We start from the raw sequence: 22,437 nt of genomic DNA, 5'->3' as shown, positions 1-22,437 counted from the left end.
TTGATATACTATACAACGAAACAGAGACCCAGTGCATGTCGCTGCTCCCGAGATCACTTAAGCATATGCAGAACCACAAATTTTCCTTGGAAACCATCGGCTGGAATTTGTGTAGAATTTCCACATTTGGGTCACATTATCACCGACGACCTAAAAGATAAGGCAGACATTGGACAGAGGCGTAGTAAACTACGTGCAACTGGCAACATGATTGCAAGGTTTGCCTTCTGTCACCGAGAAGTGAAACTGCTGCTCTTCCGCTTGTACTGCCACAGTATCTATGGGTGTTCCCTCTGGACGAACTATACCCAAGAGACCATGAGACGTATCACTGTTGTGCACAATGACATTTTAAGATGCTTCACAAACACTCCTTGCTACCACTCCACCACACACATGTTCATAGAAAACCACCTGGACAATGTAAAAATCATTGTTAGGCGATCAATGTCCAGTCTGATAACCCGAGTGAGAAACAGCAGCAACTCGCTCAAACAAAGCATCCTCAGGAGTGAAGCAAAGAAGATCTAAATTGTGGGAAAGATGTGAAAATGAGGCCTTTGTCCCCTAAGGACTTGACCTCTGTATTGGCAAGATGTCATCTGCAGATTCTGTCATTATTATTATATTTATTGCTGATATTTTACTTTTTCATTATTACTGTGAATACTATCAAGTTAAAGTATTTCTGCATTAAATTTTTGTATTTAACCCTCTGGACCTGACTACTGTAACCACCTAAGGTCTCTAGTTAAAATCTAAGTTATATGATCTGTGCACTAACTGTTATAACTCTCGATGCATTTTTTTTCTCACAAATATCATTACTGTTAATTACATACCAGTATTATGATTACTTATGCTACCTCAGCTATTGTGTGGATAAGTGCCAATTATTCATTTTTTTATCATGTTGTCTCATGTATCTAGATTGTGTATGTTACTGTCTGTATTTTGTATATTCCACGTATATGGCCCTTAACTGAAATAAAGGATATTACAGTATTGTTATTATTATAAAATCCTGAGATCCTTTACACTAACTGCCCACCTCATGCAACCACTCGATCTGCTACCTGGGCCAAAAGCAAATTGGAATGTTTACATCCAGTCGGAGGGACTATCAATGACATGACCAGTAGATAACTACCTAACTGCCTTGTTAAAGAATTCAGCAGCCGTGTCCAGGCTATGACTTAAGTAATTCCTAGAGTAAAGGACCTCGGATTTGTATAGCTGGGAAAAATACAATTTACTTTCAAAAATTGTGATTTTACAAAGGTTACATTGTAAAAATACTAGCATCTAACATAACTGTTTCCTTATGAGATGAATGTTTTGTATGAATTTATCACTAATTAAGTATCTGAAGCATACTATATTTCAACCAGCTTGCTGTCACACAGTAAAATAAGTCATGGCATACCTGGAAAAGACAAACTAGAGCCAACAAAATATATTTGTACTCACCACATAACCAGAAACACAACAAAACCACAAATGCTGGATCATCTCTTGCAAACTGGGCTTTGGTTTCTGGAATAAAGAATGAATTTAATTATTAATGAGCTGCTATTTATAAGAAATGAACCTTAACACAAACTCAAACTTAAAATTACGTACTGTCAAGATAATTATGAATTTGACTAAACTGTAACTTTTATGTTTTAGTTTTGGTCAGCAGGGAAAGCAGACTACTGTAAATAGATCAAATACTGATAGGCACCACCTATAGTTACTAATAAAAGAGGAGTCAACTTCAAACTAGGCTGTCACTACCTAATTTAAGAAAAGTTCTCTGAATAACATAGTATTTGATTAATCCAACTCAAGGGGCTAGCAAATGGGATTCCATGTCTAATATAGTTGTCTGTATACAATTCAGGGTACCTACATAATATTACAATTTTCTTTTAAGAAATGTTAGTATATTTTGTAATACAATATGAGACTTACATACAATATTATTGGATACAGTGAAGTAATGTATAAGTTTTTAAAAGATTAATGGAAAATATACATATTTACTTTTCTTCTTTGCTTATTTTAATTTTCATCACTATGCCATCTAAGCAGCAGTGTCATCTCGAGCTCGTACCTCAGTTTTTTGCTCGTGCAACAAAGCAAAAAATCGACAGATTGACAACTCGTACCTTGGAAAACTTGTACAGTGCATTAATTCACTCGTAGGTCAAGGTACTACTGTACATGTATAATATCTAGCTGGCTATTGCCATTCAATCTTCAGCAGTAGCAGACAAAAAAAGCTAGCTTGCTTCCACTTAAACATACACACACACACACTAGTGAAATACCTCCAGACACAAAGATCCAGTGCCTGAAAAACCATCAGCAGTTAACAAGGAACTCGGGCATGATTATTGAGTGGGTTGCTAAAGTATATCTGAAAAGTCCTCACACAACTCAACTGAGGTTATCAGCTGCACTTGACCATTTTATAGTACGTACCTTCACACTAACATAAATGTTACAAGATTTGGAAAATACTGCTTCTGCCTATTAATTCTCATCCATCCTTTAGATTTCTTACTTTTGCCATATACTATCTGTCAAATTTGCTCTGCAAATCCATTTACAATTTTTAAATTATATTTAACTTAAGGCCTTGCATTATCTGCTATGTTAAGTCTAGGTGTCTTCCTAGAAACTTACAAAATCAAGCTGTCACGCCTGTAGTTCCTCGAGATATCCTTAGCTTTTCAGGGAAAATTTGTACTCTTGATTAGTTTGCTACTGTTCACTTGTGTAAAAGGATTTTCTTTTGCACAAGATTTATTCTTAGCTTCAACTTCTAACTCTGCTTTCCAAATTTATCACTAACTTCTTAACGTTTTTTATGAGCTGCAATTGTTGTAACTTTGGCAGTTTGTGTGGTTTCCATCTCTCTCTGACTTTCTTAGCTGCACGATGCAAATTGGTGTTATTTTTGTTTCTGAATGTAGCAGTCTCATATTAGCAAAAAGTTGGTTTTGACTCAAATCGAAATTTGCTCTGCATGCTTCCCAGGTTACTTGTAACCTTATAAAGTATGCTTTTCAAAAGTAGCTTTGTGAATGTTATACTTCTTCTCAAAAGGCAGTTTCAGCTTGAAGTCAAATTGAACCATGATCTCTTTATCCAGATTCTTTTTAACACTTACAATGGATCTCATATGTATTGCACTTTGAGGAAAATACCAGATCTGATGTACTATTTCCCCTTATTAGTTTGTCTACCAACTGTGTTAGAATCAATGTTTTAAATACTACTAAGAGCATAAGTGAAAGTTAGCCTGGAGATTCAATAAAATTATATAAAATATCACAAAGTACTGTGCTACTAATATTTTTTAATATCATTCTTCAACCAGTGAGCCTGGAACAAGATTGTAACTACTACTTACACAATGACCTGTTTTGTGGATAAACTATAAAGGATATTTGGCATCTTATTCCATGAGACAGAACATGCCTTTGATCCAAGGACTGCTAAAAATATATCTTCTCACAGCAATTCCTTTTATGAGGCATTAATCTAACTGAACAAATTGCTACTGGCTGACTGACCAAAAGTTAAAAACAACAGTAAAATTTGCTTTGTATTAGTAAAGTAGCATCTAAAGTACATACCACATATAACAGACACTTGATAAGAGTTTCATTTAATAATCAATGCTGTACAAGTACCATCCAACTTACAACCTGCTGACATACAACCTCTAGTACTTACAACCTTACTTCTGGTATCAGGGCTGTGTGGGCTGAGGCATAAGAGTATGTGCAGTATGACAGTTGATATCTGAGTTACTCAGCAATGTGCCATCTCAGGAGAGCTCTCTCATCACTCGGGCAGCATTAGATTGAGTTACCCTGCCCTATCGGCAGCATCATTTGGTATTAAGTGCACTGTAGACGGAATTGCAAACCGATCTATGCTAAAACTGACTTTTGAAATGCATGCAAGAAGCTAACCCCATTGCAACTCTATGCTTACCTGTACATAATATACATTACGTAAATGATTAAAATATACCTTTAATAGAAGTACATTATAGTAAAAATACTGAAATAACTATTGTACATTACATTAAAGTATTAAGTAGGCACTTGATATAACAATGCCCAACCAAGTATGTCAGCCCCTTACATCCATTTTGACTTACAACCAGTTGGTCAGCACCAAGCTTGGTTGCAAGTAGGATGGTTCTTTACAATGCTATTGGTAATTGAACAATCCATGTTCACATTGCAAGAACAAAAATTCTTCAGTAACAATACTGTACTTACGCTTTCTGTACTGGAAATTTCTGTAGACTTTCTGTGGCGAATAAAACAAATATACCATCTGCCAAGTAGCAAACTCAAAGTCCATTTGACGGAACTTGAGAAGCCGTCGAAGGTACTTGTATCTTTTTGCTGCAGCTGTCATGCAGTCGTGTCTGGAAAGAATGGAGAAAAACTTATCATCCTTGTTCATATTATCATACCCCTACATATACAGTTAAACATAGGAATAATTTTTTAATGTTGATCCCAAGATCTTTTGTAGTTCCAAGAACCCATAAATCCTAAGAATAACTAATATAACAAACCACTGTAATCCCCACATAATATAGTCTATGCTCATAATGCAACATTTACTTTTCTCAGATTCTCAAAACAGGGCAAAGTATCTGTTATAAGTGTCAATAGTCTTTAAAAATGACATATTTTAAAAGTAATTTGTATTTTTCCTAACATACAAACCTGAGATCTTTACATGGAATTACATTCAGTGCAAGTTGGAGCAAGTTATTCTACACCACAAGGTTGTTAGGTAGTTGCACTACTGGTGGGAGAGGCGAGGGGCAATCTCACCACCTCTCTTTGCCGAGTCACCTAACCACTTGCCCTACAGCCCAGGTAGCAGAATGAGGGGTGGCTAGAGGTGGGCGATTTATGTAGACCTCAGGTTTGTATGTTCGGTATAAAATTTGTCATTTGTTCTTACATAAATACAAACCACTGGTCTTTACATATGACGACTTTCATGGGAAAAAATTCGAGTTTAGTATCTCTGTGTACTCTATAGTATCATTGCTTGGGACCCAACATCCAAACATCCAAGGTAAGGCTCAAAGAAGCCGCATCCTGGGTCAGGGACTTGGGGGTGGGGGTGGGGGCAACGTTTGCATGTTGCACACCCGTCTCTCTCTGTAAGCTGCGTCTTGGTCTGGGAACCACGAACACTTATCATAGCAGCGCAGGTCCGTTGGAGCTCAGGGATGAGAACCTGTGGGGGCACAGGTTGAAGTGACCCACGTGCGAGGATTGACTGGGGCATGGAAGTGTGCCCCGCTCAACTTGCTACCATGATGGTTGGAACCTTGGAACTCTGTACAGAAGAAGGATCTTTACCAGACATTAGACAATCAGAGATGTCTGGCGTTGATACTGATGCCCTGCATGTCAATTGGTTGTGGCTGATCCCAGGGTGCGATGTTTCCACGCCTTGGATGACCAGGGACACCCCAAGAAGCAGGTATGTACTCTGTTCTGAGACAGGGGAATAGGCACATTCCTGGGTCTTGGATGTCTGGAGACACCCAATACACAGGTCCCCTGTCCTGGGACAGGGGAGAGTGTATTCCACACCTCAGATGTTCGGGAACACCTGAGCTGTGGACCCCCATCCTGGGACATGTGAGAGTTGTAAAAAGATTTTCGTGCTTCATCTGTAGAAAACAAGCCATGAGAGGGCCCATGGGCCTTTTCAGGTCTAGAGCTATTGCCTTTCTCTTCAGGTCTGTCTGCCTAAGAGGACACTCAAAAGGAGAAGGGGGGATCTTGTGGTCTAGAGCACCCCCTTTTTCCTCTTCGGGTCTGTCCGCCTAACAGGACCCTCAGAAGAACAAGGGAAGGAGGTGAAAGCAGATGGAAAAGATGATACTGGTGATGTAGAGGGGGAACAGGGTCTCTTCCTTGACATTCTCTCACACTTGTACCTCTTCATTAATTTGGTCAGAAGATCCTTAACGTCAAGAGACACCAGAGAGTGTGTTGATGTTGATGGGACCAAAAGAATAACTGAGGGCGCTGTGACAGTTGTCATGGCGGCCTTAGATACCATAAATGAAACTGTAGTCCCAGTTACTGACACCGAAGAGATGGGGGCTGGTTGCAGGCAGTAAGATGTGCAATCAAGCCCCACACCGATTGTTCCCCTGGAAGACCTGGGGATGGCCAGAGGTTCCTAAGATCTTGAAAGGTCTTCCCAATCTCCTTCAAACCTGAAGACGATGGAATATTAGAGGCTACCTCCCTTTGCCCAGAGAAAGAATGCTGCTGCCCCCTGGAGTAAAAGGAAGAAGCCCTCAAGAGATTGTGATAGGCCCCCGCTCATCCATGCAAAACCCCTATGGTTGAAGCACCAGGGAAATGTGGAGGAGTAATTTCTCCCCTAGATGAAGAAGCAGCTGAATGGAATCACATGGGAAGAGATAAGGAGCTACCCAGTGTCCTCGGAGAAGAGTACCCCTCCGAAGATGGATGAGCAACATTTTTAGATTTCCTCTTTCCAGCAAACCTCATCCACTGGTCTGGGGACCAGTCACAACACTCAGGACGAGTATTAGTCATGGAACACACACGCTTGCAGCATTTGGTGCAAATGGTGTGCGGGTCTACTTCAGAGGGTGACAGAAAGCAATTGCAATGTCGCTCTCCCACACCTAGGCAAAAGCGAGGTTTAAGCTTAGATGATTCTTGGGTTTGGATGACATCCAATAAGAACAGATGGAGTATATTACAGATCTTCAAGCACAACAAAAGGAAGATAAAAACCAAAACGTAGTGAAGGAAACATTTGGGCAGAGGAAGGCAATATAGTGTCTCTTCCCAATGAAGGCTACAAGGTAAGTGATTACATGACTCAGTGAAGGAGGAAGGTGAGGGTAACCCTTTCCTCTCCCACCAGTAGTAGTGCAACTACCGAACAACCATATTATGTATAACAGCCTGCTCCACCTTGCACTGAAGGTAATTCCTAAGTAAATACTGATGGTTTCTATTCGTGTAGGAACAAATAAGGATCTGTATGCAATAAACATGTATGTATACTGGCATATACATGCAATCAAACCACCGTATTCACTTCAAGATTTGCGAACTCGCCCATTTGCGGGTTTTTTTCTGTTGAGCCTATCTATAAATTATTCACAAAAAATTCAGCAATTTGCAGCCTTTTCCATAGATAAATTTTCACTAATTAGTGTATTTTGATGTTATTTTCATGACTAAATACATTTTTTATCATACAAAAATCATTTACTAATTTTCAACATTAAAACAGACTAATTTTCAAATATAAATATTTATTAATATTATATTAAGTTTATTAATATTAAATATTAAAAATTCTCTCTCTCACACCAAGATGTATGTTTTTTGTACACATAATAAATAAATTCTTTACTAATTTTCAATATTATAATGTAAACATAAAAAAATGACAAATTTTCCAAGACAATTTGTATTTTTCATAGCTACAAACCTGAGGTCTTAACAATAGGATAATTTCTAGCGCCTAGCTGGATCCGGTTAAAAAGCAGATGAAAGCAAGAAATCCTGTGATATCTGGCAACACGTGTAGATCGGGTGAAGAGTGATCAAGGACCACGCATCTACGCCAGTCTTTCCCAACTCAGGATGACTTAACAAATAGAGGAGTGGCTAGAGGTGGGCAGTATAACGTTAAGACCTCAGGTTTGTAGCTTTGAAAAATACAAATTGTCTTAGAAAATTTGTCATTTGTTCATACGTGAACAAACCTTTGGTCTTAACACAGTCTTAACAATAGGATAGACTCATACTTGGAGGGAGGTATAAGACATCCTAGACCGGCTGGGGGCCTACCCACCAGTCCAGCTCTCAAAAGAAATAGTTCTAAGAGAGGGACTGAAGCCCATTGAGAAGCTAGATAAACTAATATCTAACCACTCAGAACCTGAGTGACATACAATGATATATGGGATAACCATTGTATAGGGAACCAAAGAGAAACTTTGACTGTCCAACAACAAACCAAGACACTAGGGTTTGTATTATACCTGACTCCTCCTTGCCAAGGAGTGGAGCCTATGCTACCAAATAGTGGGCAAGATATTGTATATTGCACGACCACACTACCAGTATGACTACCTTACTCACCTGTAACAGACCAGTCCAGCAAATGATGCGTCTATTCCTTAAACTGCCCGAAGGAAGAAGGAAAGGTACAAGAGAAAGAAGGAGACCAGCCAACTCACCCATTCTCTCATCCACACAATCATCTTAGGTAAGATACAAAGGTGCCCTGTTAAGGGCAACTAAATTACACAACCTGTTGGGCAGCCACCACAGGACCCAGGGAAAACAAGTCCATAGATCTGTGGGCAACATCCTCAAGATAGGAAGAGGTGAACGTGGACTGGCGTAACCAAGTACCAGCGCTCAGCGCTCTATGTACAGCCAAGTTCTTTTTGAAAGCCAGAGAGGGACCAATACCTCTAACATCATGTGCTCTAGCCTGCACAGACGTGATGGTGGAATTATCAAGTGTCAAGTATGCCTGTCTGATGGCTTCCCATATCCAGAAAGAGATAGTATTCTTAGACAACTCTTTCTTTGTACAGCCTGTGCTAACAAAAAGTCTGCGGCAGCCTGGTCTAAGGTGCCGAGTCCTTTTAAGATAGCAACGCAGGGCCCGGACAGGGCACAACAAAAACTCTTGAGCATCACCACCCACACAATAGTGAATTTAAGATTTCAGTTTATAAATTAATAAATTATACGTAAATAAAGGAAACCCCAATCTTTTTGCGAGAGACTTGGAGAGAGGGGGAGGGTGAACCTGTCAGAAATGTCAAGAAAACTGACAGTAAGGGTGGGATGGTCAGTGCTGCCAACTTAGTAAGTCTGAGTGTTGCCAACTTGACAGTCAAAGGAAATACATACGTACTGAAATCTCTCTCTCTCTCTCTCTCTCTCTCTCTCTCTCTCTCTCTCTCTCAGGAAAAGATACATGTTTACAGTGTTTTAAAAATTCTTGTAAAGGTAATACATCTTTGGAAGACAAAAAACAAAAAAAATTTCTTGCTAGTAAAGAGAAATAGATGAACATTCCTGAGAGATTAAAGAGATAAGGTCACTCTCTCTCTTGTCCAACACAAGATATGTCTGTGGTAACACTCTCTCTCTCCCTCTCTCTCTCTGTTTAGGCTGGAAGGGTTAGATACGTATAGATATATATATATATATATATATAGATATATGTATATATATATATATATATATATATATATATATATATATATATATATATATATATATATATATCTATATATATAGTATATATATATATATATATATATATATATATATATATAGTATCTATCTATATATCTATCATATCTATATATATCTATCTATATATCTATATATATCTATCTATATCTATCTATATATATCTATCTATATATATATATATATATATATATATATTATATATATCTATATATATATCATATATATATATCTATATATATATATATATATATATATATATATGTATGTGTGTATGTATATATACATATCTTTAAGGGTACTAATGTTTAAGATGACTTTGAAATTATATTAATAATATGATCTCAAAGATTAATAAAGTAATAGGATAATAAATAAAGGTATAATTGATGTAGGATGTTATTTATTTAGGTATACATTTGGTATAGTCAGTTATAAGTGTTTTTAGAGGGGGTTCCAAGTATTAGTGGATTTTACATATTGGGGAGGGAGGGTCCACTGTACTATACACAAATAATAAGAATGACAACATGACAAAACACACACACACAGTATGAGAGAGAGAGAGAGAGAGAGAGAGAGAGAGAGAGAGAGAGAGAGAGAGAGAGAGAGAGAGAGAGAGAGAGAGAAATTTAACATCTTCCAAGTTTTTTTTAAATCAGCTTTTCCACTTATGCCACTGTTTATAGCGGAAAAGTCATTGAGTAACCAGCACTCTCTATTACCTTGTGTTCTCTCTACCTAAATTTCCATTTGGTTCTTCATGATCTGGGCCTTCCTTTATGTCATTATCCTACAACTATCATATCTATTACTACACAACCTGAATGCTCTTTTTACCTTCTTACCATACGACCATTTTATTTTCTTCGTGCAATTCAGCCATGACCTTGGGATTCTGTAGTCAGAACATTTCCTCTAGTTTCTCTGCTCTCTGTAAATGCTCATTACTCTACTATATACTACAAGGATACCTTTACCAACCAGTAACCTAGCTATTTCATTTCCCCCTTCATCCAGACTGTTGTTACTCTACTCCCACATGTAGCATTCATAATTTACAAAGTACTCTAGTCTGTTTTTTTTTTGTTTTTTTTCATTTCCCTCATCATTTTAACCATTATGCAATTCTCAAATGATACTGCTCTTGCTATACTCAAGTCTTCAACAGTACTGCTATCAATATTGGTATGACTACCATTTCCTGAACTGTATCATTTGCCTGTATATCTCTTAGCATTAATATTCACTAGTGCCATAGTTATTTGACTATACAGTATTTTCCAAATTGAAAAGCAGGAATGGAAACATGAAAAATATCTTCAAAAAGTAAAGATGGACACTGTGTGCACCTATGTTTAAGAATCTGAAATAGTTTTCAGTGATAAAAAAGTAAAGCAGCAGGAAAGAAATCTTTAAAAACAGCATGGGAAGGGTGTGTGTGTGAGCTTTTTATGGCATGAGAAAATTTGCAATATACTAAAAGGACAACAGCCCATGAAAGAAAAGGCAGAACATGAAGAACGGCTATGGAGAAGAAACATTACCAGTAGGGACACTAATACAAGCTTCAACATGGATAGATCATCCATCTTTGATGAGGATTCTTTTGTACTGTGGAACCTTGGCTTTTTTACATAGTGTGTTCCAGAACCTCACACAAAGTCCGATACAATAATCCCCGTAAGGAATAATGTAAATACAATTAATGCACTCGACCCCCAAAAATATATAAAAAAAATACATTTTATAGGGAATAAACAGTTTTACATACAGAAAACAATGAAAAATAAATATAAATGAATAATGTAATGAATAATGAAGAGCATCCTTTCATAAAATGAATACAGTAATCCCTCACCTATTCTATTAATGGGGACCAGAACCGACCGCGATAAGTGAAAAACCGCGAAGTAGGGTCCCCCCTATTTTTTAAATGCGTAGTATACATTTTTTGTGTGTACATGTACATGAATATGTAAATAATAACTGTATTCTTATAACAAGATACATAACTCACCTCTATCAATGTTGGTATCGAATCATGTTGGTATCGAGACTAACCTTCTTTTCCCGACAGTCCGTTATCCACACTGATAACGTATTCTCCATTTGCACAATCCTTATTACGAGGAGTCACAACGCGCTTAGTGTCCTTGGAGAACGTTATTGAGGCAGTTTTACGGATTTTTAATTCGTCTTTTTTTATGTAGCGAACCGTTGATTCATTCAGTCTGTACATGCGGGCAACAGACGCATAGCAACTGTCTGCCTTAAACATGTCCAATAATTTCACTTCCTCATTCACCGTCATCATTTTTCTCTTCTTCTTGGGTTCACCAGAGGATGTAGAGGGTGCAGGACGTTTAGGAGCCATTTTCAAGGGCGTCACAAGCACTATCTTGCACAAAAAAAGCACAAAAGAACAGCTAAAACTTTCGCGCGGCAAGAGTAGCGACACGAGCGCGAGAGAACAATGAATACGGTCTTCCTTCACTGGGCGCTGGGCAGGGAGAGATGCTGGGTAACGCGTCTCGGCGGCTCGGCCAATCAGCTTGCGAGATGAGATTCAGGAGCCGAGATGGCCAGCGAATCAGAGAGGTGGATTTTGAGTTACACGCCATCTCCGTGTTGATACCTGATGTTCTAATGTACACTCTCTGCCTTCTGCTAGCGTCCGCGCCATTTTTTCTCAACTTTGAATTTTTTATGAATATTTTTGAAAAATCCGCGATCCACAGAGGGCACGAAACTTGAGGCGCGAAGTAGCGAGGGATTACTGTATTAAAAACAACTGGAAAAGGCTCATGAAAAAACTAAGAATCCAACTACAGATTAAGTCATAAGTATTATACAGGCAGTCCCCGGGTTACGACAGTGTCAGCTTACGACATTCCGAGGTTACGACGGTGTCGGCTTACGACATTCCGAGGTTACGACGGTGTCGGCTTACGACGCTTGTCAATCGACGTTATTTCCAGGGTTACGACGCATGTTCCAGGGTTACGACACCTACAACGCTCATCTGGCAGATGAAATATGACACCAAAAATGCAAAATAATCAATATTTGAATTTTTTTTTTATGAAAAATGCCATAAGAATGTAGTTTACATAGTTTTCAATGCACTCAAAGCATTAAAAGTAAGGTTTTCTTAGGATTTTTCATGATGTTCCGGCTTACGACGATTTTCGGCTTACGACGCGTCTCAAGAACGGAACCCCCGGCGTAACCCCGGGGACCGCCTGTATATGTATATAGTGTTGTTACTGATTACATATTTCATACAGCACCATTACACCAACAATCTTTCTGAACTTTCTCTTCCTCTCTTTTGAAATTTTAGTCTCAACTCTAACATTTACGTTAACTATTTACTTAAAATTTTTCACATCACAATCTAGTGAAAAAAAATCTACTGTAATTGTTTGTACTCTTATAAGCACAAAAAAAAACAAAATTAGTAGTGTAGTCTAACCTGTGTGCTGCTGGTGTTGGAAGTGGAGATCCTGCTCTATAGCTCAGAGGAGCGGTTGATGACCCCACACTTGAGGGTGAGAGTGCCCTTGAAGGAGGAGGAGATGTTTGGTACTTGTGATTCGTGCTGAAAAATAGTGACAATTACTATCAATTCTATTTAATTATAAAAAATATGTGATTTAAATAACCTCAAAGACTTAAAAAAAAATGGAGGTAACTAATAAACTATAACTAGAAATGAACACCATGGGGAAAACTGCAGTATGATCTACACTTTGAAGCCAGAGATAATTTTACATGCAAACAGTATACAGTGGGCCCCCATATTCGCGTTCTCCGGATTCGCAGACTCACACATTCGCGGATTTCTCTCGGGAACATTTCCCCGCATTATTCGCAGAAAATTAGTGCATTCACGGTATTTTTCTATGAGAAATATCCACAAATTCCTTTTTTTTTTATCAATTTCATCATAAAATGCACCTTTTGTGATAAAACTATTAAAAAAACCAAGTATGAAAATTTTTAGTGGTTTTTTCTTGAGTTTTAACTAACAAAATAGGCTGTTTTTAACATTTTTAGAGGGGTTCCAAACATTCGCGGGTTCTAACTATTCACAGCGGGGTCTGGTACGCATCCCCCGCGAATACGGGGGGACCACTGTAATACATTTGAAATCCAAGTTTCCTTTCAATACCCAATACATACTGGTACTCAGAGTAGCATCTGAAACTTTTGGCTCTTATGCCTCTATACATCTGCAGGTCCTGATTTTTCTCTAACAAGAAAGTAAAGGTTGCAAAGGGTCCTTCTTATCCTTGATCACTTCCAATCTAGCTTGTTAGTCTCTTTTTACTTCACTATGCTAAAAATCCCACACTCCAGAATGGACTTGAGAATTTCATCAAGTAAGTAATATTAGCTCCTGAAATCTGATTAAAATTTGGTTGACTATGCAGTTAGGTACTTGACCATGATGGCAGTGTGTGCTAGCTAACCCCGATGCTCTATCGATGAAGTTAAGACACCACTCATATCTAGAACACATCTAACTCTGGAGAGAATGAGTTTCTTTTAAAACATAATGAGAGTGACTGACTAGATGGAAAAAAAAAAGATGCAATACCAAAAAGTTTTCCCTAAGCCAACAGGATTAGCTTAAAGTGAATGAATATAAAATAAATTACTAATTTGGCAATAAAAAGTATTATAACATAACTCAACGAAGAGCAGATAGGACTTCAATTACAGGCAATCTCTTAAGATGAAATTATGGGTGCAACAAACGGGTATTATTTACCACAGGGAACCCCAACAATAACCGAGTACTACTACTGTATCTGGAATACTGTAATGACCTGGTGGTACCCAACCATCTGGAGGGCTAGCAACTACTTTTATATATAAAACAAAACATGCTATAGCATACATGTTCTTTGTGACACTGTAATGTATTCCCTTTTCTTTGCATTTTATTCTTATACTACTGCAGTAATCTTTTCCTTTTAGTTTATGGGGGTGGCAGTCACAAAGATTCATGTGAGAACCCTCCAAACACTTAGTTAATTTTGGTTAGGTAAGGCAATGTTGAAATTACTGAATACATATCAGCTTAAACTACCAAGACTTTTTAAATAAAAATTCAACTGGCATCTATTTAAATATTATGCACAGCTTTTAAGCAAGAGATGTTTCATATCATGTAGAGAGCTACAACTCAGGTCAGGATAAGTAATGTTATGGAAGGTTAAGGCATCTATTTTTGCATGTTTAAAGAATTTCCACTAGGACACAAAACCTGAACCATTGTGTTCTGTACATTTTTTACCATTAATTTTGAGGTAAAACATTCAATTTTATTTCTCATAATAATATTACATACTAATAATTCTACATATATATACAACAGTAGGAACTGGGGTTTCTGAGTTAAGAAAGCCAAATAAAAGAGAACAACAATAAAATTGTAAAAAATTATGATTCGATCATGTAATCATAAAAAACCTGAAAAAATCCAGAAACAAAAATGTGTAGAAGTGACAATGATCTCAGGATGCTGCACCCTGCCTGGCTGGAAGGGAGGTCTTTATCCTCTCTTGGACCCCGCAACATATAGCTCTTTGGGTCATTTTCAGAAACTGTACTTGCAAAATAAAAACATTAGCTATATGAAATTGCACTCGTCAAATAATGTAGTTTCCAAAAACTATTCATCAATTATTGAGTTAAACACAAATTTATCATTGATCTGCCAAATATTAACTTTAACACTAAATTTCTTGAAGTTTATGTTTGACTTATTTTCCAGTCCAGTAAACAACTCATTAAAAACTCTTTAATTATGGATATTCCCCTTCCAAATGAAATGTGAGAGGAACTTTGTCAGATGAACTTAAGAAAAAAAAAATCACTGAAAACATCAAGTGAGTATACTTAGAATACTGGCAAAGTCTCAACATGTTAATCTTTGAGAAGTCTTCCACTCTCCGGAAAAAATGCCAAAATCATCAGCATTTGACTACTTTTAATTTGGTCTTGTGAGAAATTGATGTCATACGTGGAGCCATTTAACTAAAATTTTACAAGTTGTTCAAAAATGATCTCAAACTAAATTTTGGTTTAACCCAAGTTTTTTTTTTTTTTTTTGAAATATTTATTCCCATCAGATATGCTTTGTTAACCCTTCAGCTCACAATTTAGGGAAATCAGTAAGGAAATCAGTAAGGAAACTCAAGTTTTTTGGTGGAGAAAAAGAAAACCAAGAATTTCAGGACATATTCTAAACTAACCTCTACACCATTGGATCATACCTTCAGTAAGTTTTACAAGGATTCATCATTTCCTAACTGAAACAAACTAGTATTGGACAAACTGCTAACTGGACATGAGGGATGGGTGCCATTTGTATATACAGCCTTATCTTACATGGCAAATTTTAGTCGCAAGTATGACAGCAGCTGATACACAACCAATGATGTCTTATCCTGACAGGAAACACACCATTCTCTATAGACAAAGCTTCAAACACCCTACAATTCTTGATTTTCATGAAACTCTGAAATGTGATAAACTACGTAGATAACTTCCACCATAATGGGTAGTATCAATGAACAGAATGATTAATAAATGAGGCAGTAAGTTTCAAACCATTAATACAGGGCCTAAAAGCAAGCATTTGATTGATTGACAAATAAGGTTAAGAAGCTAATCATCAGTAACTAATGGTAGTAAAGCTGACATACATTACAGAGTAGATGGATGGCAGCAAACCAGACTTATTGCTCCCTGAAAATTTATCAGAAATAAATGTGTCAAAACTACCATACAGATAAGCACAAGTGATAATGTTGGTATCCTACCAATACCTTGGTGTCACATGAAAGCAATACTATAACTGAAGGCAAATTTTTTCCCTTATGGACACATTTACCAGTATACATACACTAGGTCACAGGAATAGTCAAGGAGGCATCGAGGTGGGAGATCAATCCCAGACCAAAGGCTTCCCAGAGAGACCTAGGGAGGGCCAAAGCTCCCTATGTTCCCCTGACGTATGCTGGATCTCCTCCAAACCTGAAAAAGTTGGGTTAGTTGAGGCTGTCTCCCTCTGCTCTGAGAGGGAGTCCTCCCCCACCCCGAATGAGCATAGACCACCTGAGTCTTGTCGTCCTGGCCCGTTATCCTTCCTCTGCACACTCTATTGACGAAGCAACCGGAGATCATGAAGGAGTTACTTCTCCTTAAGGAGAAGTAGGAACAAGAGGCAGTTTCACTGGGGGAGGGGAAAAACTAGATGTATTGGCAACCTTTGGCATTACTGGGGGTGAGTAACCAGCCAATGACGTGCAGGAAGCCTTTCTTTTGTATTTCCTCTTCCGAACAAACAGTACCTATTAGTACTCTGAAGACCAATCACAACACTCATCACATGGGCTACTTTGGTTACATGTATGCTGTCAATGGTGAGTGCATAGAGAGGTGAGGATAAATTTCAAGAGGGGAGAGGAAGCATTTGCAAGGAACATTCCTGGTGTCTGGGAAATACTGCAAGGCAAGAGGCTTCCCTTCCTTAGGCTGAGATGACTCATGGGTTTGCATCTAGCAAAACAAAAGTAAGTCACAATTATCAGAATATTCACACAAAATTATCAAAGAAAAAACCTGGATTGTATATGAAATTAAGGATACCGTCAGCAGGCAGAGTAGAACAGGATGGGTGCAGCTTGAGAAGTGGCCAGAAGGTAAATCAATGCATTGCTGGACAGAAGGGTGGGACTCCCTACCCAACCATCCAGTAATTAACTACCTAACAACCTCATTAGAATTGAATGGCCAGTTTCCAGCTGTGCTGAAGGTATTTTAATATGTAAAGACCTCAGGTTTGAATGTCAGGAAAAATACAAATTAGTACGTACTTAAAAAAATCTGTCATTTTTTCCCTTATGAACATATACCTATGTACACTAGGCCTGGGGCTTCATGAATTTTTCATAACTCAATTCCATCTTGAAGATGTTTTCATAAGTACATAAGGTAAAATACCGAATGGCCGCCCTCTACCGTAGCGCGACCACCTTTACGAAAAAATACTTTAACACATCCTGTAACCCAGGATAGAGCCAGCATCCATCGAAGCAACACCTCGAGACCTCTTCTTTCCTCTCGAAGTAAGTTTTTTCTCCCAAGTCACAAATTAAGGCAATAATTTCCTTTTTTAGGGAAGGTGGTTGCGCTATGGTAGAGGCCAACCATTTGGTATTTTACCCTAATAGAAACTTAAGAGGTCCTTCCCAACCTCTTGTAAAGTTGACAAACAGTTTATAGGCAATGTGCCATAATATCTTGCTTGCACAATCTCTTATTTTCATGGCCAACTTAATATTTCTGTATTTCTTTAGCCAGTAAAAATTTTACGAGTTACGAGAGTGATGTTAAAAAGATAACTATAGGACAATGAGGAGGTCTTACAAACAATTCTACACCAAGCCTTAAGGGGAGGAGAAGAAATGTTCAATAGCTAATAGACTAATTGCCTCATCAAAGTATAAATGCAGTAAAGAATTAACTGTATATAACTAAATCAGTTCATAATACAGTTTTACATATTGCACCTAGGATAGCTAGCCTTTGTCAAACATTGCTATCTTAAACAATTACAATCCATGTTAGCTAAGTAGGCTACTACCTACATACCTTATCTAATTTACCTATTGTTCTCTTGTAAATAAATTACTATACCCCTTGGTAGATCTACAGTGCTATTCCGCAGCGGCCTAGACTATGGCAGCTGCGGTTTTCTATGCAGTTTTACCTCCTGAACAAGAATTTTAAGTAATATTTATTCGGATGACTGTAATTAACCCCCAGGGGCCAGTACTAAACACTGCGAAATAATACATTGGACCCCCAAATCCCTAGTGGATGTCATATCCGCGGTTACGTTCCTTGCAGTCTGTGCGGAACTATTCTGTAGAATTACCTACCCTTTTATTTCGACACATACCACGCGCCTTAATCTCTAGGGGCTACTTGTGAAATAGTAGGTAGGACCCTTCCTTTGGTTTAAAGGTAGCTTGGGTATTAGGCTACCTAGGTAGGTAGGATCAGAGGAAAAGTTAATCACGTGCCTAGTCTATTAGCTAGCTGGCACACGGTTAATTCTTTTTTATGCTTATGCAGAGAAGTAGAGAACAGCCAGAGGACTCTAGGGTTCCAAACACTATCACTAACTTACAGTCAAAATGTTAGGTAGGCTACGTGGTAGCGCATCCTAATAAGAGACTGTCAAGCTAATACGACGCAGATCTCTTAGCCTAGCAATTAAAACTGCTAAAAAATCATAATTAGTTAATATGAAGACAATTTCTTACCTCATAGTAAATGCATTGAAAAATTATTTATCCATAAGTACATTAGTCACAGTCTAGACGTGGTTTAGGGGAGGGGGTAGAAAAGGTTTGTTTTCGTCGCTTTGGTGACAAAGACTAACTGACCGACTTCGACAAATGTCATTGGTATGACTTCCTGTGAAATTTCTTTGCACAAATATCAATGTACTTGTTCCTTGTCGACTAGAAATTACACTAAGACATTTAAAAAACGAAAAGAATCGAAGAGTAAAAAACAACAATAATTTAGTCTCCCGAGTGTAGTAGTATACAATTACAAAGGGAGTGGATAAATTACTATTCTGTCAACGTCACAGGTTTTCATGATGAATATCGTGAATATTCTGCCTTGCACATTTCTTCGTTTTCTTAGTATTCAGGATTGACTGAACTGTCAAATTTCCACTAACTGAAACTATGGCTGTTACTATTAAGAATGTAGCGATTATTACTTAAACAGAACGAACAGTACAAAAATTCACGTATATACTGTAACCTGGAATAGCGAGACTCACACTGTTCAAGAATCGTAGCCGTAGGTAGGTAGTACCTATCACTTATCTAAGTTTGTAAACAGGATCGACCTGAACCAACACTCTAAAAGGATACATATTTAGACATGATAATTGCTCTTACTACAGTTCTTCACTTTACTGTATTTATTTTATGTCGAAGCAATGGTTCACTTAATTAATAATCACGAATGGAGATCAGCGTATATGTAACTCTATATTATAAATGAGGCAACATTTTGGAGACTAGAAACGATCTGAAGTGACTTTAAGCGGTAATCGGTACGAAATCATGATTAAAGCATACTTAAGACTAAAACGAATGAATTAAAAAGTATTATTTGCCCTTTAAAACTAACTCGAAGCCGCGGTATTACAACAGCATTTACACTGATAATTAATAAAAATCTAAAACTTTCTATGAAAATTTGATCTTACACAAACTAGCTATTTGTGGTTATGTTAAACTTCGTAAATAGTTTACCGGTTAACGTCCGGTTCACCTCACAAATGAATGCAAACACACTAATATCATTGTACACACACACACACACACACACACACACACACACACACACACACATATATATATATATATATATATATATATATATATATATCATATTATATATATATATATATATATATATATATATATATATATATATATACTATATATATATGTATGTATGTTATGTATATATATATATATATATATATATATATATATATATGTATATATATATATATATATATATATATATATTATATATATGTGTGTGTGTATAATATATATATATATATATATATATATATATATATGTGTGTGTGTGTGTGTGTGTGTGTGTGTGTCGTGTGTGTGTGTGAAAGTTAAAGTACCTATTTTCACCGGGCAAATACAGTAAACTTATAGGGAAAATGATATATCTGGGAAAAGAAAAAAAATTCAGGAGGGTAACTAATTCTAATCAATTTAACTATATAAGTACTATACATGAACATAACCTGGACTTGGACCCATATAGAAGTTTGAAATTAACTTCAAGTAGATACAACTATTACTAAATACACAAATCACATATGTGGATCACAAATACTGAGCCAAAAAAGTAAAAGTAGAGATAGTGGGACAATATTATATACAAAATATATATATTATATATATATATATATATATATATATATAACTTTAGCAGTCGATTAATTTATCACACATATCCACAGGTGAAAAATAAGTGGCGGGGTGTAAATCCTGACCTATTTCGACTTTATTTCCAAGCCATTGACGAAGGACTGATAATGATACATAGTATTAGAAGTCACAAATATATCCGTATACACTACAGAGACAGTGCTGACGAACATACACACAACCGTTTGAGACTGCAGATCCACCCACAGGCAGGCGTCAAGGTAGGGGTGGCTTTCAAAAATCATTTGGCTAAAATTTACAAGAAAGGAATGTATAAACTTGATCCTTCAATATAAAAAAAAAAAAAAATTGTAAACTGTTTAAATTTTAAGGTAGACAGTAGTGATGTATGAAAAATATGATTATCATATTTGTAAACACAGTAAGGGGGGAGTAGTGGTAATGAGATTTCCAACCCCGCCTCCCTGACACCTGTCGGGTGTGGACTTCTTGTCTCCTACGGTGGGTACGTTTATCGGTAGTGTACTTTGAGAATTTATTGTAAATTTTAGCCAAATGATTTTTGAAAGCCACTCCTACCTTGACATCTGCCTATGGGTGGAGCTGCAGTCTTAAACGGTTGTGTGTATGTTCGTCAGTACTGTCTCTGTAGCATATATATTTGTGACTTCTAATACTATATATCACTGTCAGTCCTTCGTCAATGGCTTGGAAATAAAGTCGAAATAAGTCAGGACCAACACCCCGTCTCTTATTTTTCACCTGTGGATATGTTATGTGTGATATATGTCTGTATGTATATCTATAATATATAATATATATATATATATATTATATATATGTGTGTGTGTGTGTGTGTTGTGTGTGTGTGTGGGTGGGTGGGTGTGGTGTGCGTGTGTAGTAGAAAATTATATATATACATTTATGTGTTTGTTGTCCATTATTGTCTCTACTTTTACCTTTTGTCAGTGTTTGCACATCTTATCATTTTCTGTAAAAAGAAATGTAAGTCACTTGTGATTTATGTACCAGTAATAGCCGTATGTACAACACACACACACACACACACACACACACACACACACACACACATATATATATATATATATATCATATATATATATATATATATATAATATATATATATATATATATATATATAACATACAGAATACTCGTCACTGAAGAAGGTGGCTGTTTCTCCAGGGAATCGAATCTCCCAGGTAGAAAACCGCGATCAGTTATAATTCCCCTTTCGGTATTATTTTCCGAGGTAGAGTGACCTTGAATATTATATGAACATTGATGTTAAAAATTCCTACAATATATGTATATATATATATATATATATATATATATATATATATATATATATTCTCTCTCTCTCTCTCTCTCTCTCTCTCTCTCTCTCTCTCTCTTTCTCATATGAGAACTTTACTCATGAAAAATCTGTACTCATATGTGTGTTCAATATAGGTATGAGATCTTTTTACAGTGCAAGTAAGGAATTATGTAAGAATCTTAATTAACAATGTCGGTTCGCCACGTATTCAGAACAGTGCCGCTTTATGATTTTCGTTCCGTTACTTGAAGAGTTTGTACCTTCCCGATGTTCTGTGTGAGAGAGGAAAAGATAGACCAACCACTCTGTTTAAGTCTCTCTCTCTCTCTCTCTCTCTCTCTCTCTCTCTCTCTCTCTCTCTCTCGTGAGTGCTTTGTGGTGTTGTACCGGAACTGGAGACCACACTTCATTTTGCTGGAAGCCAACTGACTTAAAGGTTTAACGTCCAGAAGTTCATCTCCTCCAGATACTTTTTTTACGCTCGTCAATCTACAGCAGACCTTCTAAATAGGGCAATTTTGAAACTTCAGTCCCCTATGGCGAGCTTTGCAGATTCCCCGAATCTACGTTTGATTATCTGTATGGCACTGTGTCTACTGAGAAAAGCTATTCCCGTTACATCATGGATTAACCTTTTAATAGAAAATTTCCATAAAAGGAATCGATACGTAAGCCAGAAAACTATTTTTTTTTATGAATGATTGCTCTATTCGCTATTCTTCAATCGGGCCAAATAGAAAGT

The 22,437-nt window shown here is 37.1% G+C and overlaps 1 protein-coding gene across 3 annotated transcripts in view; it reads right to left on the bottom strand.

The window, feature by feature from the left end:
- Positions 1-22,437, bottom strand: part of LOC135223720 (protein unc-50 homolog) — a 107,453-nt gene that overhangs the window by 72,943 nt on the left and 12,073 nt on the right. The window contains exons 1-4 of one of the 3 annotated variants that reach the window (XM_064262466.1): positions 19,204-19,331; positions 12,799-12,924; positions 4,287-4,438; positions 1,471-1,536 (exon numbers count right to left, since the gene is read on the bottom strand). In XM_064262466.1, coding sequence (XP_064118536.1) covers positions 1,471-1,536; positions 4,287-4,428 — 208 coding nt within the window. In that variant the 5' untranslated portion in view covers positions 4,429-4,438; positions 12,799-12,924; positions 19,204-19,331. Of the gene's footprint in view, positions 1-1,470; positions 1,537-4,286; positions 4,439-12,798; positions 12,925-18,670; positions 19,175-19,203; positions 19,332-22,437 lie in introns of those variants that run through there. The other 2 variants (XM_064262465.1, XM_064262467.1) reach the window with 2 other exon arrangements.

The sequence above is a fragment of the Macrobrachium nipponense genome, chromosome 10 (assembly GCF_015104395.2).
Source record: "Macrobrachium nipponense isolate FS-2020 chromosome 10, ASM1510439v2, whole genome shotgun sequence".
Lineage (NCBI taxonomy): Eukaryota > Metazoa > Arthropoda > Malacostraca > Decapoda > Palaemonidae > Macrobrachium > Macrobrachium nipponense.
This window is presented reverse-complemented; position numbering and strand designations above follow the sequence as displayed.